The 24,487-nt window shown below is 40.5% G+C and overlaps 2 protein-coding genes across 2 annotated transcripts; one reads left to right on the top strand and one right to left on the bottom strand.

The window, feature by feature from the left end:
* Positions 1 to 663: 663 nt before the first annotated feature.
* On the top strand, positions 664 to 16,053 carry si:ch211-168d1.3 (ras and Rab interactor 2). The gene is given in 15 exon segments (XM_035675557.1): positions 664 to 807; positions 1,106 to 1,220; positions 1,456 to 1,528; positions 2,253 to 2,344; positions 3,620 to 3,801; positions 3,971 to 4,255; positions 4,765 to 5,320; positions 9,537 to 9,845; positions 10,518 to 10,649; positions 11,961 to 12,130; positions 15,740 to 15,781; positions 15,783 to 15,808; positions 15,810 to 15,853; positions 15,856 to 16,025; positions 16,027 to 16,053. Coding segments are annotated over 15 exon segments (2,367 nt in total).
* Positions 16,054 to 16,853: 800 nt separating this feature from the next.
* Positions 16,854 to 24,398, bottom strand: zgc:101810 (uncharacterized protein LOC493612 homolog). Its single transcript, XM_035675556.1, has 9 exons — positions 24,232 to 24,398; positions 23,152 to 23,262; positions 21,175 to 21,333; positions 20,754 to 20,883; positions 20,483 to 20,619; positions 20,240 to 20,389; positions 20,016 to 20,161; positions 19,736 to 19,868; positions 16,854 to 18,902 (listed from the first exon to the last, which is right to left on the bottom strand). The coding sequence occupies exons 1-9, from the start codon at positions 24,277 to 24,279 to the stop codon at positions 18,732 to 18,734; spliced, it is 1,185 nt and encodes a 394-aa protein (XP_035531449.1). The 5' UTR covers positions 24,280 to 24,398; the 3' UTR covers positions 16,854 to 18,731.
* Positions 24,399 to 24,487: the final 89 nt, after the last annotated feature.

Genomic DNA, 24,487 nt, shown 5'->3' with positions numbered 1-24,487 from the left:
GATATACAGTAAGATGAAAGACTTATTATTATTATTATTACCTTTATTTGACAGTATGTGTAGATAAAGACAAGAAACATGGGAAGAGAGGGGTAACATGCAACAAAGGTCCCCCAGCTGGGAATCACCTTCTACTCATTAGGCTACCGGGGCAGCCCCTTTGCACCCTCTTATTGCTATATATTTTTTAATATACAGTGTGTATTTCTTTAATTCTTTGTGAATTTGCTTGTTATATCATATAACAAAGTAGCACCCAACTTCTTAGCAATAAATCTGAACTGATCTTCACAAGAAAAGCTTGTACTGTGACTGTCTGTATAAGCAGTGTGTATGTTCACCTTTATGCACACTACAATCTATAAGTACACTTGTGGAGTGTGTAGGTTTCACTTCAACTGCAGGGGTCATGGTCTGGGCACAACTCGAAAGGAAAATCTCAAAACTCATGTATATTTTGCAGCCAATTCTTGCACGTATAACAAAAGACCTTGTGGACAACTATTTTAGTCAGTGTGGACAATCCAAAGCTAATCTTCTGAATAAGAATACGGACATTAAGAAACTAAACCTTGCATTAAAAGATAAAAAGTCAGACTATAAACTTTATTTAACTCATTTTGTGGTTGTTTTTTTTGTGATAATCTTGTACATGTGTTTCAGATGCAGGAGGTGGGCGGTACCCAGCGAGGCTCTCAGCGGGCCTTCAGCGTCCTGGATCGTCTGCTGGTCACTCATCCTGTGTGGCTGCAGCTGTCACTCAACCAAGACTCTGCACTCTACATCCTGCTCAGAGAGCCTGTTGGGGTACCGACAAGTCAATTATTTCAATCTTATGACATTTCTAATTCATAAAGCATACTACTCGAGTCACATATATATATATAAATCTATTTGGTGTAACAGCAACTGCCACACACTTAAATTCATTCAAGTTTGATTGAAAATCATGAAGATTTACATTAAACGGATATGAACAAGAGTCTGTTCTCTACATTGCTGTTTGCACCATCTGGTCTCATGAAAAACCTGTGAAAAGAAAATATGTTTAAAAAAGAAAATAACACCCTTTATTCTTGTTTCCCGTGGTTGCGGGTGCTTACAGACGTTTTTGGTGCGTAAATGCAGCTCCAGCCAGAGGAAGGTGCTGTGTTTGAGAGTGGCAGCGGACAAAAGTGCCTCCTCTGTTAAGGAGTGCTTCATCTGTGAGGAGGACTCCAGTGAGTATAAAACAAGATACATAAGCATTATTATATATTACAGCAACACACGCTGTGTTTCTCTGCCCAGCATTTGTGGTGCAGTGCAGTTCATGCACTTGCTGGGTGAAGTAGCGTGGGACAGAGAGGATGGGTCCTCCAGAGGATTTGCAGCTGCCATATTTCCTGTTAAATTTGAACAAGTGTCCCACTGCCTCCACAGCTGTCAATCAAACTCTGTCTGTTCTATAACCAGCTTTCGCCTTGGAGAGCTCTGCACTCAGCTTCCCAGACCTGTGTCGACTGGTTGCCTTCTACTGTATCAGCAGGTGATGTATTATTTTAACTGTATGGCTAAATGAATGTGCACATCCCTGTTCCTGACACTTTTGGTTGTTTGGGGCTGTTTTTTATGTTTTCTCCCTTAGTTCCAATGAAATTGCTACATGCTACAGCATACAATAGTATTTTAGACAATTGTGTGGTTACAACTTTGTGCCAACAGTTTAGAGAAGGCCCTTTCCTGTTACAGATCTGTGAGTAATAGCCAAAAAAGTCTATTTTTTTCAGAACTAGGCAGTAACTAACAAGGCTGTAATCGCATTACATGTAATCTGTTACTCTCTATAGCTGGTAAAGTGAATTCCGTTAAGTAATGTTTTTTCCAGTTTGGTGTGACCTCAATCCCATCCAGCACTTTTGGGATGAACTGGAACATCGACTGGGAGCCAGGTCTTATGTCCCAACATCAGTGGTCAACCTCACTAATGCTTGCAGCCAGGTTCCACAAGCTTGTACAAAGCCTTCCCAGAATAATGGAGGCTGGTGTAGTACTAGATGAATTCCCATGCTTTTGGAATGACGTGCAAAATGGTAAATGGTAAATTGACTGCATTTATATATCACCTTTCTAGTCTACTGAGCACCCAAGCACTTTATGCCACATGTCAACATTTACCCACTGATGGCACAGCCTGCAGGAGAAATGTGGGGTTCAATATCTTGCCCAAGGACACTTTGACATGTGATTGATTTTTTTTTTCTCGTCTGCAGAGATGTGTTGCCCTTCCCGCTGCAGCTACCAGAGGCCATTGCTAAAGCCACAACACACAGACAGCTGGAGGCCATCTCACACATGGGACAAGGTGCAGTGATTGAAGACCTCTCATCCTCATCCAGATGAAACACGCCAAGTGCTTCACTTTGTCACTTGCCTTAAATAATAATAGTTACTTTACTAAGATGATCTGATTAGCTATGCTAGCATCGTGTTTCTAATTGCAATGTGTGTTGGTTTCCACACAACTTGTGTAGATATAGAAAGATCTCAGCAACCTTTGGATCAAATAATTCAAATGCTAGCCTCCCAGCTGCTAGTCTTGTTACCAAGTCTCTCTAATAATGGTTGTAGTCTTTTAAACTTAAAGTGGCTGTGAGGCTTGTTACTTATGCCACTAACTAACCAATTACCAATTACAGAGAACCTCAAATATCACAAAAGGTTTTATATCAAACTACAGTTACATTATTTTTTTAAATCTCTGCCTTGTAGCATTGGATACAGTGAGGATACAGTAAGGTTTCTCTGTAACGGCTTCTCTTCAGCAACGTATTGCAAATGTGAGAAAGTGAACGAATAACTGACTAAGTAGTGACTGCCAGCTTGCATCTATTTTAACATGGTAGCATGTACTGATGCAGCGTCGCAGCAGAGAGAGCGAGGTGTGACTTCAAGATGGCTAAAAATGACACAAGTAAGACACAGTATGTGTCACCGACTGCGACTCAACTCTTTCTCACTATGGTTCTGCAAAATCAGTCTGCTTCAGTCAGCTTGCTGTAGATAAACTTACATAATACAGTGCATATTTTATTGCTTGTTTGTGTTTGGTTTGATGAAAATAGTGTATCTTCTAACCAATGTTTTATTGAAGAAAACGCAGCAAAATGTCGTATATAGTCAAAAGGCATTTTCAGTTTTAACAATGCTTCTTCCAACCTTAACCTGCTTACCCCCCCATCCTACAGTCCTCCTTTACAATAAATAAAATGACAGTATGGTAAGTAAAAAGTAAATAAATAAATAAAATAAAACGTTGAGATTTGGTATTAAAATTAAAATAAAGACGTCAATCATAAAACAAGTAAGAAATCAGTCATTAATAACTCCAAGTTGCAATACTATAGAAAGTCGGAAACTGGAGTGTAGGGCAAATAGTTAGAGCGTGAACACACAAGACACCCATAAACATGCACACATAACTATGCATATACTATGCAGTACATATATGCACTCACACACACACTGTCCCCACTTTTTAAGCAGGCTAAGAAGCCTGAAATAGAAAAATAAAGCTCCTACAAACTGTGCATTGAATGTGTAACTGAAAGCCCTTTTTCTTTTCTGGATCTCCCACTAGACTTCTGGAGTGCACCGAGTGCTTCAGAGATCCAAAACGGCCCGATGGACCCAGTTGCATCAACCAGCGACAGCCAGGGTCAGATGTCGATGACCCAGGACCGATGTACCCTGCTCACCCGGGGTAGACAAGGAAAACTTTGCTTCATCAACCCGCTCTTCCTACAGCTGGAGGTTAGCAAGGTTAGTATAAGGTTGTGTGGTTGTTAAGACCATTACAAGTACTCTAAATCCATCCTCCTATATGACTGCTAATACAGCTCCTTGCACTTCACCTCACACCTTTTGAAAAATAAACTCTAGAGACCTGAAAGTTAGATGAAAGACTGAATCCACTATTTTTTTTCTACAGCAGCCACAACTCGTAAACCACAGTGCCTCCAATAAACGGCACCGCTTCAAACGCAGCATGCGGCTCCGGCTCTCAGAGTCCTCCATGAATCTGTCCCTGGAGGGGATCGGCTCCTACTCACCTTCCTCGTCAGGGGAGCAGACCAGCGGGTCAGAGAGGCTGCAGAAGGCCGGCACTAACCCACAGAGAAGAGTTCACCCTGGGGCTGGGGTCCTGAGGAGAACCCCTGCTGTATCACCGGGGTCTGCAGAGGAAGAGGACATGATGTCTGTCTATGTGCCACAAGTAATGCGTGCTAGCATCTTTATTTTGTCTTTCAGACCATGTGTTCAAATGCATTCAAGCCCTCTGTTTATGTATCCACTTGGAAAAGCATTTTCTAAAACAGTGGCTCTGACGGGTCACAACACAATTAGCAAGATAGGAAAGCAGAAATGAATGAAAATGAAAAACAGACTTTTTCCTTTGATCTGCATTAGTGTATATATAATCTCATTGTCTTTAAATTTGTGTCAATTTATGTTTGGTAAAAATTCTTAGTGCTTGTGACGATATCCAACAGTCACAGACACACCCTCAAACTATGCAACTCATCTGGTGAAAAAGAGTTTAATATGGGTCTTCTCACCTGGCTGATTTCATATATTGCATTCATTCATTGCATCTGCATTACTGTCCAGAAAGCAATGCCATGTTTTTAAGTAACCCATTTATGTCTTGTATATATGTACGTGTGATTTGTTCACTATTCTCAATTACTGTGCTGTATAATTATCACTTTTGTCCTGGTCAAGACATCTGCAAAGGTGGAGGAGGCTCCACAGCCCCAGCAGTCCGCCCGAGCAGAGGAGCCAGGCATCGAGGTGGCAGTTCTGGCCCTGGAGCGTCGCCCGGCTCCGTCCCTGGCCGAGCTCGACAGCAGCAGCTCCTTCAGCAGCATGGATGAGGACAATGACTCGGATTCAGATCCAGAAAGCATGGCCGAAGCACAAACCCACTTCTACCCGCGCCCACCACTTGTGCGCTCTCGAGGCCGCGGCGGGCTGCACCGTATGAGTGAGGCGTTTGTGTGTTTCTTTGCTCCGGACAAGCGGCTGACGCGACTGGTGGAGGAGCTGTCCAGAGACAGGCGCTCCACTTTTGGGGGCATGGTTCAAGACTTCCTCCTGGCACAAAGAGAGGTTCTCAAATCCCTGGCTTCCTCTTCTTCATCCTCTTCCTCGTCACGTGTGACCTCTGTGCAGCTCCTGCAGGGTCTGCGCCTCTTTCTGTCCCAGGCGAAGTGCTGCCTGCTGGACAGCGGAGAGCTGGAGCCTCCCATTGAGACCCTGGTGCCGGAGAACGAGAAAGGTAAACAAACACAAGCCTGGTAAATGTGTCAGGACATAATGTTGCTCACAGCATTTACATTTGAACCACAGCATCAACTGTGTCTTTCAAATACTGACTGATGACCTTTGAACTCCCAGGAGAAGGAACAGGCACATTGAATTTCCACTTTCTCGGACACATTAAAGTAAATTGTCAGTTAAAGGTAACAAAGTTGGGAATGTACATACTATATGCTTGAAAGGTTTTATTATAAATAAAAGGGCTTTGTAAATAAGTTGTAAATACTGGCTTCCTAAATGTTAACACATCCTTTATTAATGCTTTCTAGATAGGGTTATAGTCCATTAATAAGGACCAATTTTAGGTTTTAATTTATGTACAATCAGTTTGACAATGCTGACAATTGGCAGTGTTTTTATAAGAAAGTGGAAATTGTGTGAGTCAGTTTTTTTAACAATGTTCACACGTGGGAGCTGCCAAGTACTACTAGTCTTCACCACAGAGGTTTGAGTCAACCATTTTACAATCTCCTCATGCTTTGTCTTGACATCTGTCTTTTTAATTAGCCAAAATGGACAGTGTATTTCTGTAGAACAGCTGCAGAGCATATGGAGCAGCTGAACTGAACTGATCTTGTTAAAAAAGAAAAAGTTATGATTTAAGACAGTATGCACCAGCCACAGGGATTTTTACAGCCCGAGCATGAGGTCTTTGAATGTCCATGTATAAATAATAAATGAATGATGTATGATGTTGGAATTATACCTTAGTGAAAATTTACATAAATTTCTCTGCGGAACAATGCGGAGAGGGGAGCTATGAGTAAGTATAGGTCGAGAAGAGACCATATCTCTGCAACTCGTTGTGCCTCAAACAATCTGATTGGTTATACCAGCAGAACTAAACTGGACAGATTTAAATTATACCCAAAGTATAACGGTAGAACACCTTTGAATTTTCACATGTAGATGCAGAAGCTTTTAACCAGTGTTTAATCAGTGCTATAGTAAAGACCATCTTTGCGGAGTCAGAGACAAGTCCAAGACCAGGACTAGTGATGACCGAGTCAAGGCCGAGTCCAAATGAGAGAGACAGAGAAAATGAAATAATGCTTTTGCTATTGCCAGTGAAATGAGTGAATGTCAATGCCCCTTTTAGATGGATTTTGAATTAAATCCAATTTCCGAACAAGTGCGCTTTATCAACAGTTTTGTTTTCAAGTACGAAGTTACTTCAGAAAAAACATATTGCTGGACTTGGTCGAGGCCAACTAAAATATTTATAACGTCTGAGACAATAGAATAGAGTACAGCAGCGCTGCACATTTTTACATATATTCATTAGTTACAAGTTATTAATCTAAAGTGTGCCTCATTAGAAAGTGTTTCCAATTACCATAGCCTACTTCCATTGTCGAATATACTCATAAAAGTCATTTTACAATGCTTTAATTCTTTTGATTTTATCAGCAAAGAAAGTGAATTTATCTAATTGAATTTAGCTGACTGCGCCGGATTACACTTTGAGCTCAATCGTCTCAACCTTTTGAATTTCTCGCATGCATGCATGATTAGCTTATCGCATCACAACGAGGAAGAGACGGTGGGTGCAGCAGGGGACTGGAAAAAAACCCTGTACTATTAGAAAACACTGATTCAATAGAGCACAGTGCCAGAGGACGCAGGTCTATGGAAACAGACAGCCTTTTCTGATAAATGGTGGGCTGCCCAGGCTCTAGTGAAAGGCACTGTCAACACAAAGTAGTTTGCGTGGGGGGCCTCATTCACTAGAGCTCATATTGTCTCTTGTATTTAGAAAACAGCATTAGGAAACCCCTGCCCGGCGCGCCTGCACTCACATCCATCGCATTCAAAGTGTGATTCTTCTGATTATTGTAAAGACATCACAGGGTGTTACTTTGGAAGGATTCTGGTTAGATCTTTTGACACAGTCCTGTGCGTAGGTTTTCTCTTTTTTGGACTTGTGTGTGCGGCTGAGTGTGTGTTTTGCAGGTGTGCTTGTGTGTAAATGTGTGTGATGATGGATGGTTGCCTGGCAGTGCAGAGGCTTCAGGGGAGAGCGCTCGGCCGCTGCCTTCCTTCCTCCCGTCCTTCCTTCCTGCGCTCTGATTCTGATTTATCTCGCATTGCGTCGGTGGGAGGCATTTGCATTTTTTTTTCTCCCCCTCGTTTATCATAAAAAGATATCACAGTCCCACGCTCACTTGAAGAGCAGCACGATTCAGGGGAGGGTGGGAGGGACGGATAGAAATAGGCAGGATACTTTGAAAATGTAATCAGTTACAGATCTGTGAGTAATAGCCAAAAAAGTCTCTTTTTTTCAGAACTAACATCAGTAACTAACAAGGCTGTAATCGCATTACATGTAATCCTGTTTACTCTCTAATAGCTGGTAAAAAGAAGAGGGATGCTGGGGGGGAAGGAGAGGGAGGTGGAGAAAAAGGATGGGGGCGTGGAATTGATTAATCACAAGGAGGAGTGATTAGTAGGTAGATTGGGGGGGGTGTTGGGGGGATTATACAGGACAGGAGGGATACATGAAGGAATGGAGAGGAAGGGAGAGGAGGATATTGAGATTGAGTGGAAAACAGTGTGCGCTGGAGAATGTTACCCACTTAGTCAGGACTGCCCACTGACCTGCAGGAGACTCACTTGAGAGTGTGTTGATTTCCCCCCACGTGTGAGAGCATTCTGCATGGTGTAATATGTCCACGAGTTTGTGTAATACATAGCGCTGTTGTCAGGCCAAAAAATAACAGTATCTCCAGAATGTTAGCTTTTCAGGCGCTAAGATAAATAGCCTTGGGTTAGCTTGATGACAGTACAAAGCAAGGGATTTTAAATGAGTAGTTAAACATTTTAGGAAAATACAGTTATTTTTTTCGAGAGATATATTATTATCTAATATCTGTGTGTTAAGTCAAGAGCAAGGAAGCAATTATTTTATTAGCATATACATACTGCATACAAGGGGGAGCAGCCATCCTGGCTCTGTCCAAATGTACATGCACCAGCACCTCTAAAGATTAACAAGTTGTATCTAGTTGTTTTAATGCGTTCACAAACCGAAATGTAAAAATAACTACTCGTGCTTTTACTGTAACTATTTCTTGGCAAAATACAATAACCTATGCTAACACTTGTAAATCCTTCATGCATTGTTGATCAATAACAAAGGTTGTGTCAGTTGGGATGTACTTGTGCCAGTTGTGATCACCTATAATTAATCCCACCTGTGCATATTGATTGGAAATTGCCAGATTGCTGAGGAAAGGCATCTTGCCCGAAATGTCCATGTGCCAATATTAAAAAGTCAAATTGCTCTCCTAGTCTTTTAGTTTTGTTAAGCTACATTTTGGATTAAGCACCCAGTACTTAAGGTCTTATTGAACATGCTGTGTATGACCAATAGCAAACCATCTTGACAGTGCTGACCTTCGAGGAGGCCAAGAGTCCCACAGAAGAAGCCATTATAGACTATTAGCTGTGTTTCACACCACATTGCCACAAAACAGGCATGACATACAAATATGTCTCTTGAATAAACATACCAAGCGATCTGACAGCTAGCTTACTTTTTCTTGACTTAACAGGAGGTGGACAAAAAAAAAACGCCCACACAATCTAATGCAAGTCAGTTCAATTCAGCCGTGCAATAAAGTCGACCTTGTCAAGTCTGCGTCAGAAAGTGTTGACTCAAGGTCATAACTAAGACATAACCTGTCTTAAACTTTAACTTTAAACATTGTGTTTTCCAGAAATTACGTCATAATGAAAACTGTGGGGCATGATCATCATTTAAATGAATTGCTTAAAGAGCCTCCTTGTATGGACAATTGCACAATATACAATATAGGTCCCCTGCACAACAGACTGATTTTACTGGGTGCTGGTCAAATGCAGCAAATTCCTCAGCTCTAGACCAACTTAAAACTCCTTGGTATTTTTTTTTTTTTTTACAAGTAGAAAATTGATTCCACTTTTCAGTTCTGACACACAGTATTAGGCAGTATTAGGTATTCACCCTACTGCCATTGTAATCATCGCATACCTTTCTGGGCCTCCTGCCAGTGCCTCTAGATATGTAGACACATTTCTCTGCTTGCAAATGATAAAATAAACAAAACACAAGCAATTATATCTACAAAAAAAGAGTAATACACAACATTTTCAGTTCCAGTCTGCCGAACAATGAACCCTCCCTCTGTCCTCAGACCTGGCGCTGGAGCGGGCCATGTTCTCCTGTGTGCTCAGGCCTCTGAGGTCCCACCTTGACAAAGCTCTGGTTGAGCTGCACAATCAGGACGGCAGCAGCCAGCGTCTCACCCAAAACGTGCTCCGTCTGAAGGGGGATGCCGCCATGGAGCAGCTCGGTGTGCGTACGGGCGTCCCTGACAGCCGCGAGGTGGAGAGAGTGAAGCAGAAGCTGGTGCTGATGCAGAGGACACATTCGCCCATTGACAAGGTGCTGCTGCTGCTGCAAGTGTGCAAGTGTGTCTACAAGGCCATGGGGTCCTTACATGGTGAGACCAAATATATTGTTATTTTATTGGATTTTAGGGCTCTAATTTTACTTTAAAAACAAAAACAGCTTTATTAGTAGTAGTCCTTATTTAAAAACTACACTGATTTAAAGTCCTTGCATTCACAGAGGGAGATGGTCACTAAAATGGAAATTTGCTGTAACATACTGTATTTGCTGCTTGAAAGCTTTCTGTAAGAGGATTGAAGGTCAACAATCATTGCAAAGGCGAGTGCCTTGTCACTTTGGAAAAGCTCTACACTTCAGACATACAGTATCTGTGTGAGCTGTAGCACGACCTGTCTGCTTTTCATCACGACCTGCTGCTGCTTCTAGTGCCAGGAAATTAATGCATCATCATGTCAATACTGTTGAATGTTGGGTATAATTTTGGAAATTGCTGCAGAGTTACTTATTTAATATTTTTACTAAGCTGACATTTGCAAAGTGTTATTAGGTAGGTAACTGAATTCATACTCTTGTATGTCTGTCATGAAAGTCACGAAACCACCAACACAGTTGGTTTCATGACTTTTCTTTCAAACCCAGAGTGAAACACAGATTTGGTCCAACTCTTTTCTCATTTTTTCTTCATATGATAAATATGATTAATAATACCATGTAATCTAAAATGACAGCTTTCCTTTATACTGTCCTGTTACTGTCTTTCCAGGACAGGAAGTGAGCTGGGATGACTTCCTGCCGTCGTTGTCTTACGTGATTGTGGAGTGTAACAGGCCTCACATCCTGATAGAGGTGGAGTACATGATGGAGCTGCTGGAGCCCTCCTGGCTCGGAGGAGAGGGTACGACCTAAAATCTAATTATGTTACCTGTAGCCTCAAAATGTGGAGCTGTGCTGTGCTTTTACTTTGTTAAACCAATAACAGATCATTGTATCTGTCTGCGGAAAACAAAGTATTACCATATCTACCGTATAATTACAGATAATTATTCACTCATATTCTTTATACATAAGTGTCAGAACAAAGGGACAAATCATAATTTTACAAAACCCAAGTTGACATGTTTAAATGTGCAGCCTGTAGGATTTAGTGGCATCTAGCAGTGAAGTTGCATATTGCAACCATCTGAATACAGCTCAGCCTTTCAAGCTTGTAGGAGAAACTACGGTAGTCGCAAATCTTGCAAAAGGCCCTATCTAGAGCCCGTGGTTGGTTTGTCTATTCTTGGCAGCTGTAGGAATATAGCGGTTCAACATAGTGGACCCGCTCCCTCTGTAGATAAAAACGGCTCATTTTGAGGTACAAAAACACATTGATTCTTATTTTCAGGTGATTATGCATTAATGCCAACATACCTATGAATATTATATTCAATTTTTGACAATAGAGCCTGCTTAATATTACACACTGGAACATTTCCAACTGAAGACTAAGAAAACAAGCAAAAATTCACATTTTAGAAACCACAACCAGTGAAGTGAAATGAAGTGAAGTCAAACTAGCTAATTATTTGAGCTCTAAATGTTAATTACTTGTGACTAATTAGATTTTGGTCTTTACATCTTTTAATAACTTAAATTAAATTAATATAAATTAATCATTTCTTCACTTTTATGCTCTTACTTGTAGAAAATAAGAGATGCCAGAGTATATTACACTGTAAAACCAGATAAGTTCATTCAAGTCAAAAAGAAAATCTTGATTAAGTAGCTTTGGTAATTGTATGTGACATTGACTTAATTGTGTACTATGAAAACAAAAAACAAAAAAACTGGTCTCTGTAACTTACAAAGTTAGTGTCAATTAAATTACTAGTAAAAGCTACTTTCAAGAATCTTTTTGAACTTGAAATTTGTTTGTGTTACTTAAAATGTTCGATGTAATCCGTTTTAACAATTTTCTTGGGTTAATGGTTTCACAGTGTATTACATTAGTTACTACTACTACTACTTGTAGTATTTGTTACCAGTACCTGCTCATAAATTACTAGGTCCTTTTAATTTTTACTTTTAATATTTGTAGCTACTAGAAGCTAAGTAGTATGTGTGGCAAGATTTATTCTGATCTTTAGCATTAGCATCTTTGTGAAGAATCTATGCTTTTTGTTTGTTTGTTTGTTTGTTTGTTTGTTTATTTGTTATTTGGTTCCAGGTGGGTACTACCTGACCAGTGTGTATGCCAGCCTGTGCCTGATCCAGAGCCTGGACAGGGAGCAGCCGTTCTCAGGCTGCCTGACGCCGGAGGCCCAGGAGGCGCTGAAGGAGTGGAGCTGCAGACGGAGCCGAGAGGCCCAGAGACAGAAGGAGAACCAGCAGAGCCAGGTAGGTTCCAGATGTTTTGATTGTAGTAGTACAACACAGAAAGACTGGTTGTGTTACAGTATGTGTGGGTTTGTACAGTGATCTACGTTATAGCCGTCACACATAGCTGCTGTGTGTGAAAAATTTCTGATTGATGTGCAGACAACAAGAACTCCTACTAATTATGCAGTCAAACAGTTCTATGGGATGTCCTCTACTGTACCATGTGAATGGTAAATTTAAGAAATTGAACTTTTCTTATGTTAGAATAAAGTATTTTGTAAGATTATGGCAGTTTCATGGTTTATCATGGTACTTATTAACTTTATATATGTTTAGAGTGGTTTATTCTACTGTCAAGAGCACATAGAATATAAAACCATTTTAATTGGCCCTACAAAATGATAGGAATCACAGTGTATGGAAATTAAAATGAGTGAAATTATTGTATGGAAATTAAAACTAGTATAGTGGTTCATCTTGTACATTGCCCAGTACTACTCCACACTGAACATAAAAGGCATGCCTAAAAAAATAAATGAAGGCACGTTGAATGTAATGGAGGCAAGAATCCATCCACCCGACTTCACTGCCTTGGTCTATTAATGGATTTCCATGGCAGAACAATTTTATGTTTTGCTTGAAGTAAATAAAATATAACCCTCTCCTCATTTGTATTTTTAAATTTACAGTTTATTTGGATGCTTCTGAAAATACACAGTTTGTGGCGTAGTGGAAGTTCCTCTTTTGCAGTAGACCAAGTTGTTATCATTTCCTTCCAATACTGTTGTATGGTTGGGCATTCCCAAAGGCAATGGAACAAGCTGCCTTTGAGTAAAACCGGAGTGTCTCGTCTCATTATCCATTTGTACTGAAGCAATTTGAACCGACTGTTTATAGTTTGGAGTTGATATTGTGACTTTGGATAACTATTGGTGCTTATTAGAGCATTTGAAGAGAGGAAACATAGTCACATGATAAGTGATGCTGGAGTGCCCAGAATTGATTTCAGGTGGATGAATGTGGTTTAAAGGCTGTAAAATACAACCACCGGTAATGAAATGCGATTGTTGCAGCCAATTCTGATATGTGTTGTTGTGTGTGGTAACTGTAAATATTACTGTGCTACGTGACCTGCTCATCTGAGAGTATAGGCAGGTAATCACAGTCACGTGTCTTACAGAGGGAAGTCACAGGAGGGACGCGTATGCGAGGGTCTGTTCTGGTCTTTATCTTGTAGTATTTTTCATTTGTTTGTTTTCTTTTGTATTTATGATATTTATTTTAAATCAGTGTATAAATAAAGTGTTACATTTTCAGACAGACTTCACTTTTGTACCACTACGCATTAAAGATGCCTTCAAATTTCTTCAAGTGGCATTTTTTTGTTGTTTTAATTGTGTCTACTGTGATAGACAACAGAGGTTCCCTAATCTCTTTAGTCCAGATGTTGCACAGGTTATAAAATATCTGAACTGACCAAATTGTTTGTCTCTAACTACTTGCTCTAAGTAGTTTTTTCTTCCCCATAAATTGGTACCTTGGCAACAACTACTGGGGTCCTGAGGTTGTTGTATGCTTGCTTTGGGTGGATGTTAGGTCAGCATTGGTTGGCACTTTTATAATACAGTGTCCAGGATTTAAATCTCTCACCTTCTGATGGACCAATTTCAGCTGGACTGTGGACAAATATAATCTGAAGTTGTCGTTTTAGCTAGTTAGCAAATAGTCAAAACTGTAATCTGGCAAATTTGGTCTAGAAATGTGTGATGCGTCTTCCTACAGCTTGGATTTTCTAATGTCACTTTTGATTAAAGGCAATAAAAGCCCCCACAAAAAATATTCAAAGAGTTTCAAACAGCCAACAAGAATCATCATCTGTTTCCACATTCCTCGATTCAAACTTCAACCTGTTTTATGTCTTTCAAATGGCACAAAAGACACAAACAGCAACCAAAAACAAGGCGATAATCCATCTAAAGAGCTCAGACTTTACATTAATTATACTGATGGCAATGCACGCTGAGCAACATCAGATTATCCTACATCTATGACAATGGCAGGTGTGGTAGAACGAGCAACAGCAACCCATATTTGATTAAAATTTGACCTCCGGTGTTACTGCTGCTGTTGGGGACGTTGAAGAGAGCGCTCGAGTTTTCTAAAGGTCATGCAAAAGGTTAGGATTTTCAGTAGGTCATCCATCGAAATTCAGACAGCACACCTGGATTTCCCACCTTTGCGTGCCAACACGTTTTCAAATTCATTTAAGGGGATTAGTTTTTAGACATTTTTAGAGGTAATCCTCTGATCTGGGGCCACCGGCTTACGACAGGGTATGCACTAGTGCACACACACACACACTTTTACCCACACTCTCCTATTATCACTCTCCCAGCCCCAGATTGGTATAACGGTCCACCAGATGCCATGGAAAAAAGGCATTGTCATCCACAACGTTTCTGTCTCGTCACGTGGTGCCTCTCTTGGCTTCAAATAGCCGATCTAACTCACCCGGCAGCCAGATTTTCCACTGACACAGGCGGGGATCAGTGAGCCAAGTGCTATGAAGAAGTGGGCGGTCAGATAACATGAAATTTATTGAGCTGCATCTACCCATCGAAGCAGGCAAACACAATATGCACACGGACAGCGAGGAGCTCAGTGACTCTGTAAGTTTTGATGATGGCAGACCTGTTGATTGTAATTGCTGGTGTGTGTTTTTCTTTTCTTTTTATAGAGCGTATTTGGCCACTTATGCATCTGTATGTATGTTTGTGTGTGTTGGGAGGGAGGGGGGTGTGGAGGGGTGGGGTAGTGTGTGTGGTGACAGTAGGATGTGTGACGTGATGTTGATGTGTCCGCGGGCGAGAAGGGGATTCTCACTGGTTTTCTCAAGGTCTGGATGTTGGTTAAATGATTATTATCAGTATTGTTTTTCCGTGTCGTGTGTGATCTTCCTTAGAGAGAGTTGTGAGGGCTTCTGTAGGTGTCTTTGAACTCTGGAACAGGTATTATAACTAGCTTAGGTACAGCACCAATTGCTGGTAAGTGTTTGAAGAGTGGCCACGAACTCTGTTGACGATTCAGATCCGTTAAGTTGGTGTGTTTGATTGTTCTTTTGAAATGTCAAAAAGTTTCTTGTTTGATTGAAGTCGCAGAGGGAAAAACTTCACCAGACAACCCAACAACGGTCAGCGCCGGAGCTATCCTGGCTTATATTTGATTCAGTCTTGGACGTGGAAACGGTTCTAGTGATTAGTCTGGGAGTTTGTCCAATGAAGCTGTAAACATGAAACAGGAGAAAAGAGCAATTTTCACGAAGATGGTTTTCATATAAAGCTCTTGGATCAGCTGGTTGTGGGTGTGGGAAGTAGAAGCTTTTGTTCACAGATAATTCTTTTATCAACATCAGTTTGCCCGCTGGATTTATGTAGGTGGATTATAAGCTTGGTGTGTTGCCACAAGCTCTCACTCCTCTCTGTCCTCTCTCTCTCTCCCCCTCTTTTTGCCTCCTCCTAACCCTCCTTGACCTCTGTTTTGCATGAATACAAGTATGATAGTCACTCTTTTTTCCCTCTTTCTCTCTTCTCCTCCCTCCCTCCTCTCCCTCCTTCCCTCCCTCTCCAGAGGTGCGTTCGGATATTGTTCCAGGACGGGGAGCGGAGTGCCGGTGCGGACGTTGCAGTGGAGAGCCGGGAACAGCCCAGGCCCTGGCCGATCTGTGCGCCGCCACCTTCGAAGTGTGACGCAGCAATACACCCTGTACTGGCGCAGCGGCGGGGAGATGAGGGCCCCTGCCGCTCAGCCCAGCCCCCAGGACCTGGCCAGCCACAGTGAGTGGAGCCCTCGCCTCTCCTACCTGAGACCGAACCACGCTTTCAGCAAGATGCGGCGCTCACCAGAGGTGGCCGCCTGTGGACCTGAGCGAGTCGGTGTGTTGAGGAGTGAGTGGAGGGAAGGAGGAGGAGGAGGAGGAGGAGGAGATGGGATGGTTGCTCTGCTTTCTCTCTCTTTCTCTCTCTTGTTCTGTCTCTTTCTCTCCGGCGGTGTGTTGTGTCTCGTCGTGGGTCAGGACTTGTTGTGAAAAACTACAGCCCTTCTCCAGACCAGGAGCAGACCTTAAACGGTAAACTCTTCCCTAAATGGACCAACATGCAGTGCACAGCAGGACCAACATAGGGACTGTTGCCAAAAGTTGTACTATGTACCACTCAGTGTGGCTGCTGGTGTAAAGGAGTGTACTATTTGTGACATGGAAAATGTGTAATAAATGGATTTGGTTGTTATTTAAAACATGAACCCAGAGTTATATCATGAAGGGATTACATCATTAAAACGTGAGGAGGCTCAAATCCAAAGACAAATTCTGTGAGGCTACTGTTGCCTGGAAACAAAATCACTTCCTGTACGCACACGAGAAGGCAAGTTGTCCACCGTGGTGATGTAACCCTTTCACAGTATAGTTCTGGGCAAATCTAAAAGACACTTGGATGTTTTTATTACTTCACTTTTATGTGTTAAAGTCTGCAGATCTTCGAATGGAACCGTGTGGTTAAAGGGTTTGGGGATGCAAACCTTTCTGTGCCCCCCTGGAATACAGTTTGACAAAAAGGTGAGATGTGTTATAGCCAAGACCAAACCTCAATACCAAAGTGACAAAAAAAGAATACAGATAAAGAGAGGCCATTTTGTGATACAACAGGTGTTTACTCTGAAAGAAATCAGGTTTACAAGCTCGAAGGAAGCTTTAAATCAGCTGTTTATTTTTAGAATCACCCACAGAGACAATTTTATTTTTGCTTTTTGAGAAAAAGCGCAGACTCTCCTCCTTGCTTGTGTATTCTATTAAGTGTTTTTGGCAGGTGGAGTAATGAGCGAGTAGGAGGGAAGTGATAGAAAAGCATCAGCTCTCTGTTTTTAAAACCATGTGAGAAAAAAAAAAAACCCAACACATCACATCGACACACCGAGACAACCTGCAACAGATTTACTGAATGACTTGCGAATGTATTAAAATCTTTTTGCGTGTCAAAGTTTAATCCTTTCACAACTGCAGTCATTTCACGTTTCAATCCACTGCTTTTGAGTTCTACTGTTTCTCTTGGCCGTACTGTAAAATACCACTGCGTTACAACCTGGACTGACAGGACAGTCTGACCAATAAACCAGGACCTCACGGTGACTGGTCGAATGTAAATGTAAAAGTCACCAGCTTCTGGTGACCCCTGCTGCAAGTCATCACTATCAACTGACTGTTCAACTCAGTGTCATGATCGATTATCATATTGTGTATTTAAAACTAACTTTTAATTGTTCAATTTGTTGGGTAGATATCAAACCTAAGTATGGATTTTCAACATATCTGGAGTTTTTAATCAGCTGAGGAGGTTCATTTTGAGAACTATGATGTGCTTTGAACATTATTGCATGCTTTTTCATTTAACGTGAAGGTTCTGCGAATGTGGTGTGTGTGTGCGTGAAGCATGTGTTCATTGTGAGAGCTCACTATTTCTTTTCAGTGTAAAAACACATTACTGTATTTTGTCAGGTAACTCAGTATCGCAATAAAAAATTGCAATATCTGTTCACAATGTTCTTACATCCAGATTTGTGTTGTAGTAGGATGTTGTGATTTGGTGTCTTAAACAAATTCAACCACCAGAGGGCAGCAAATAACAAGATTTTTTGCCTGACTTTAAACTACCAGCACCCTCAAAGGGGTTGTTCAATGTTTATGGTTTCTAATGTTGACGCCTTAAAGGATTTGATATTTTTGGTCACAGTTTCAACTACTAGTTAATTTAAAACAGATCTTAGAAAGATGACACAGTGAACAATGCCCATACATTTGACAAATAAAATATTAGGAATGATATTGATAGACAAAAAAAATGTATGTTCCTGAAGTCTATTTTGACAGGTTTAACATTTCAAACATTTCACATTTTCTACATCAGTCAGTTATTAACATAACTTTCTTATAATTACCAGCAGCCTTTTACAAATAACCAGGGCACAGTATGGGTTTAAATATGGGCTTGACATGTTTAATCCAAATGTTACACTAGAACTTTGTGAGCTTTGCATGAGTTTGAATCAAGACCCAGTTTAAATGACAATGTAAAATATATATAAAAAAGGCTATGAATGTTTTGGGTATCTATATACTGTATCGGATCAGTGTGGCCCAAATATAATTATGGTAAAATAATGCAAAATACACCTCTTTCTCAAACGCCTCTCCTCTCTTTCCACGGCTCGTTCATTAGCCTGAAGTGTTGCTCAGTTTATTGTCAGTTTTTGTAACAAGTGGATACCTGAGACTTCTACTGTGTTGTACATGAAGTGAGACCTTTTTTGTGGGGAGCATCCAGATACTGTTTTTCTGTTATAAAATTTCACCTTAGCAGGGATTAAGGCTGCAACCAACAATTATTGAAATGAATTGTTTAGTCTATAAAGTGTCAGAAAATAGTGAAAGAAAATGCCCATTAATGTTCTATCACTAGCAGGAATGAAGGAGCGCTATTTTTTAATCAATGCCAGTCTGAGAGGTGAGAAGTTGATATAAAAATGTAAATGTTTGGAGTGACGTTGTTTTCCTTTATACATTTTATTTTTATCTGATTTCACCTCCCAGCTTTTGCAGCACTCCCAGGCCTTTTTCCTCGTACTCTGCTCTGCTCAGCCAGAAGGAGTCTTTGTCTTTCATGATGTTGGCCAGCACTGCGCCGCCCATGAAAACCATGTGTTTACGCCTGGGAGGGTCCTCAATGCGGATCTTAAACTTCTACACAGACAAAGAAAAAGGAGAGGAGAGGTCATTAAGACACAGTGCTCTACCTGTACATGTACATACATCCCGTCTTTTATGCTCTGTGTCTAAAATAATAATCATATTAACAATTATAATTATTATAAGTATAATAATATTGGATTTACAATAACAAAAAATAAATCTGTAATAATTCACAATATAATAATCCAAATTTAGTCTTTTCTGGTTCTCCATTCAAATGGAAAACTGGCAGTTCATTCTTGCCTTTGGAAACAACAGTAACAAAACCATTTTAACCCAAGATCCACTGACATTCACTCTAGCCCTTCATCTTAATGAACATTTGATACAGTTGAAAGCTCCAAAAGCCAGTAAGTGGACCTTGAGCTGAAAACGTCTTGTTTACTGCTGTTTCCAAGGTCATGAATTAGCTGTCAAGATGAACTTTTAAGGCAACATTAAAGGAAAATCCTAAAAGTGCTCAGAATAATAGTAAGTGTGAAAATCAACAGTTTTCATAAAACTGAGCAAACTCCATTCACTGATGAAGCCTGTGTTCATATGGTTGAAAGCTCTGGAACAAGATTATTTTGTCACTTGCAATTATTATTATTACAAAAAGAGTCAAAAAAGCTATTATATCAGTGCCATGTAACATTTAATAAATGAATGGAAAGTGCATCATGTTAACATTGAGGCTTATGCTACAGATTATGTTGTTGTTCCCTTTATGGATTATGATTTATGCAAAAGTATTAAAGAGAATCAATGGTTGTATAACACCTGTGCTGCTGTGTTTTCACTCTTCAATAAAGCTGAAATTTTGTGGATATTTAAGTTCTTACTGATAGTTTCTCAGTGTCTCCGTCCAGCACCCTCTCCAGGTAGAGCTGCTTGATCTCCCGTTCTAGTCTGGATGGAAGTCCGGGGTACATGGTGGTCCCTCCTGACAGAACAATGTGCTTATAGAAGTCTGCCCTGCACAGGAATACAGATAGTAGATTGGAAAAAATACATGCTTTATTTGTCTGCATCCCTTATATGTGAGATAAAAAGTACTGTCCCTTTTATTTTCATGTTAATACAGCAGCTGTAGGGCATTAGTAAAGACAGCAGTGAGGAAACCTGAGGTCAATGTCTGCAGCCTGGATGGTGTTAAACAGCAGTTCAGCCACTCCTGCTCCCTCCACGTTGATGAGATGGGGCTGGAAGAGAGCTTCAGGGGCCCCAAACCTCTCTCCACCCACATTCACCTGCCGGCCGTCAGGGAGCTGCAGCGGAGAAAGGAAACCATAAGAAAAATCTACTTTTATTTATTTAATTTTCTGTGATTTTGTTCTTTAACTTACCATAAACGACTCCACCAAGTAGGTGGTCTCTGTGGCCAGGCGCTGCTCCTGGTCGATGTTGTATCCCACATAGCAGAGCTTCTCCTTCAACATACGCACAGTCTCAAAGTCGGCCGTGTGGTTGAAGGCGTAACCGCGGAGAAGCAGGAGCTGATGGCAGAAAGGTAAATGGTTAAAAGGCTTTTTTTTTTTAAAGAGTGTTTAAGTGTCCCAAACACTGAACTGAACGTCTCCATGGCTCACCTTAATGAGGTAGCGTGTGACATCACGTCCTGCAATGTCCAGCCTGCGTGTGAGGTGGGGTAAAGAAAAGCCCTCATACACCGGACAGATGTGGGTGACACCATCCCCAGAGTCCACGACCACACCAGTCAGCAAACCTGTAGAGGGGATCAATTCCCAAAAGAGGAAGGTCAGACTGAAAGGAAAAGTTGGAAATTTGATCTCTTGTGTCTTTAAGCACTGAAACCCAGTAGTTGCACATTATAATTTACTTAACTTTATAAAGTCTTACCCTGAGCATACAGAGTGAGCACAGCCTGAATTGCCACGTAAATGCCGTGGAACTGGTACTTCTCAAACATGACCTCTGCGATCTTCTCCCTGTTCTTGGTGGGGTTCATGGGCGGCTCAGTCAGCAGGATCTTAAAGAAGTAAATACAAAAGTGAGAATAATAATACATTAATAATGAATGAATAAAGAACATACAGATGTACAATTTATTGCAATTTGTTTTTAGTATTTTATTAATTTGTTTTTGTTACTTCATGTGATGTTACACTAATTTCATATGTCACTGAGCTTTATTTTGAAGGGTAAACACTTAACATAACAGGTGCTCACAACATTTAGCCTTCTGCAACTTGTCTCTTTATGAGTGAACTGAACAAAATACAAACCCATACAGCACAACATCTGCCCAGCTGTGTTCTACCTTGCACTGTGATGGGTCAATGTTCAGGCGCTGGGGCCCAAAGGTGTAGTCCCACAGGTGGAGCATGTCCTCCCAGCTGCGCACCATGCCATTCTCCATGGGGTAGGACACCTCCAGCATGGAGCGACATTCGCTGGCCTCGTCACCCACCATTAGGTCCTAGTGGGTGAGAACAGGAGGAGATCAGCATTAGTAGAGGCCGACTTTAAAGGGATGAGAGCTGACCTTTCTGTCAAGTGTCTGTTGGTTTATGTTCTGAATAAATACAGGATAAGGACTGGAAGGGTTTTTTTTCTAATGGAAAGGGGGGAGCATGCCCTTTCTCTATTTTATCTTTTTTTTCAACAGTGTTTTTGAGTGATGCTACAAGTGTACAATGTTTGCTTTTTTGCATTTAATAAAGATAAGATAACACAATGTGGCAAACAATCAGAAAGGATGAGGACTGGGTGTTGTTTCTAAAATGTCAATACTTGCCAATATGATACCTAGAATAATAATTATTGTTATATCATTTTGACACAGATAATACAATACCATAAAGGAATATATACATCAGTGTTTATTATTGTCTTAGTACAAGATCTTTGTCAACATTTAAATCTGGTAATATATTGTTAGAACTTTTAATAGACACATTTAAGAAATGGAGGGTGTATTTTACAAGAGAGAAAGACAATTATCTTGGGAGGCTTGGTGTCTTTGTCTTGACTCTGCTGTTAATGACAAAAGCAAACATCTTTACAATGTTGGTAACTATACCTTCACGATTAGTTTTTTTGTGGCAGTGCCATCTGCACTGCAGTGAGGATTACACTGGTAAAGGTCAGAAAGATCTGTGCGAGCTCAGGTTACGTGAGCATATGAACTTAACTGTGTCTTAGCAAGCTAACGAGTGTACAGCTCTAAGACGGTTTGATACTATGAGCTGAGGGGTAAGAAGGTAGGTCAGGTGTTTAATGAGCTAAGTCTTACAGTGTGTGTCTAGACTTCATTTCCTTTTCTTTAAATAGAAAACATCTACATATAGACAGCAGTAGAAGAAGTATTCAGTTTAACAGTAAAATAAAAAGTATCTGAAGTAAAATTCTTTCTGCAGTAAAATGGTCTCTGTCAGTGTTTTACTATTATATTTGATGTTTTTGGATGACTGTTGCATTAATGTTGTATTTTACTGCAGTAGATGTTTAAGGTTGGGCTCATTTTAACTCCTTTATATACTGTTGTGTATGTTAATCTACAGCAGAGCATCATATTTTATAAGATTATCATTTATTTATAGTGTAGCTGTCCTGTGAGAACCACGTATCTCTAATAAGTCAACTTTTCATGAGCTCAGAAAAACAGCCTGTCTTCAGCTTTGTGATGATACATTTTCCATTTTCTTTTTACATTTTAAAGTAGTTTATTGAGCTTAAGAAGTAGGAGAATCTCCTCAACCCATAAAGGAACTTTATCCTTTAGTTTATCAAAAACATTCAAATTTAAAATCATCAAATTTGGAGATATATATGGTTTTCACTGGCTAAATTATAATCTGAAAAGTAACTAGTAACTCAAGCTGTCAGACAAATGAAGTGGAGTAAAAGTACAATATTTGCCTTTGAGATGTAGAGGAGCAGAAGTATAAAGTTGCATAAAATGCAAATACTCAAGTAAAGTTCAAGTACCTGAATTTGTACTTAATACAGTAACTAGTTACATTCCAGCTCTGCACATAGATACAGTTTTAGTCATAAGAGGAAGTGGGAAAGTTGGTGACTCTGTAAGTAAATCCAGGTTTTATTGACACATAGTTTCACCCCTTTTGTTATCCATGTTACTGTTGTCATTTATCTCAAGTCAAACCACAGCAGAATGGATGGGGAAAATGTGCCAAAAAATATTTTTTTTAGAATCAGCCCGACAGGTTGTGATCAACAATTCAATAGAATAACAAGAACAACGAGCAGGTTGTCTTCTCATTTTGAACCTCACCTTTATCTCAATGTTGCCCACTTTGGTGTTCGATCGTATGAGCGGTCGACCCACCATGGCGGGGAAGATGTGGTCAGGGAAGTTGGATCCAGCAAAGCCACACTTGACAAACTGTAGAGGGATATGAGAATGAAACATACAGAGAGATTTTCTTTTTCTGTGTGTGTGAAAATTAAGTTCTCATTTTTGTATGTTGAGTGAAACTGAAAGTTTGTTTCTTTAGCCCCTAAATCATTGCTGTACATTAACTACCCTATGAATAATTTCAATTCATAAATCAGTTTAATTCAGTTTAATCCGTCATGAGGCTTAATCTGCATCCAGGAAACTGTGCCAGAGTGTATTATTATTGTGAAGCATTTACCAGATTGTCTCATTTTTAATCAGACAATGCAATTGCAATTTAATTACATTTCTAAAAGAATATGGAATAATTCATTTGGCAAGCACGGGGAGATTAAATACATTGCTACACTGCCTTTAAATGGCCTGCAATTCACTGCAGACTATCTGCTTCCCTGCCTGTCATGACTACACCTCATACGGTAGTGCCTCAACTTGTCTTTGTGGCCATAGACACATTCCTTAGCCTGGAGGGATGCAAACACATTCCAGGCGAAAATAGGATAAAACCAGTTTGTGCAGGTAAGGTTCACTACTCTTAACTGTGCTGCCTGGATATCAACATTTAAATGACACAATATTATTTTAGCACCTCAAATCTACTCTTCCTGCTTTTCATCCAATTGGTGCTCAGTTTAAGGTATCACAACCATTTATGGCAGTGTGTGAGTGTGCACTTTAGAGGCAGAGTGACATGTCCAGACAGATGTGGAATCAGGCTGCAGTATGCACACAGATTTACACCCTACAGATGTTAATCACTACATGATCTAGAAGCAAATGTATACCCCCTTAAAATAAAAACACAGATGTTTGCATCCAAAACTCTTGAAGATAAACACTCTGAATACAAGCTAAAATGCTAGAAAATAAGACAGAGCACATAAGAAGCAATAACCAGTGCTGTTAATAGGCTATCAAGCTACTGTGTGGTACAATAAAGACGCTATGACTTACCCCTGTCCCATTGTCACAGACCACCACTTTTCTCCCCTTGCTGTCCATGTCTAAACAAATACTACAAACAACTCGAGATACTCCCTCCTGTTAGGACAGGGGTCTGACTAACAAATAACCAATTCTCATGAATTCAGCAGTGACTACAACGGACAGGTAAGCAGAAGTCTTCTTCCTTTAAGGGTGGGCGGGAACACTGAATGTGAGGACGCCCATTTTCTGTGGCTAGGGAGGGGGAAGACCCAAACTGCTACTT

The sequence above is a fragment of the Morone saxatilis genome, unplaced genomic scaffold (assembly GCF_004916995.1).
Source record: "Morone saxatilis isolate NCDOM2014 unplaced genomic scaffold, NCSU_SB_2.0 Contig4, whole genome shotgun sequence".
Taxonomy (NCBI): Eukaryota; Metazoa; Chordata; class Actinopteri; family Moronidae; genus Morone; species Morone saxatilis.
Note: the sequence above shows the minus strand (reverse complement) of the source record. Positions and strands in the feature narration are given on the sequence as shown.

Coding starts and splice junctions, on each gene's coding strand:
- zgc:101810 (XM_035675556.1), bottom strand. CDS start 24,279: ATGGACAGCAAGGGGAGAAAAGTGGTGGTCTGTGACAATGGGACAGGG. Junction 21,334..23,151: donor TGGGCAACATTGAGATAAAG/GTGAGGTTCAAA, acceptor CTCACCCACTAG/GACCTAATGGTGGGTGACGA. Junction 20,620..20,753: donor GCTCACTCTGTATGCTCAGG/GTAAGACTTTAT, acceptor TCCCCTCTACAG/GTTTGCTGACTGGTGTGGTC.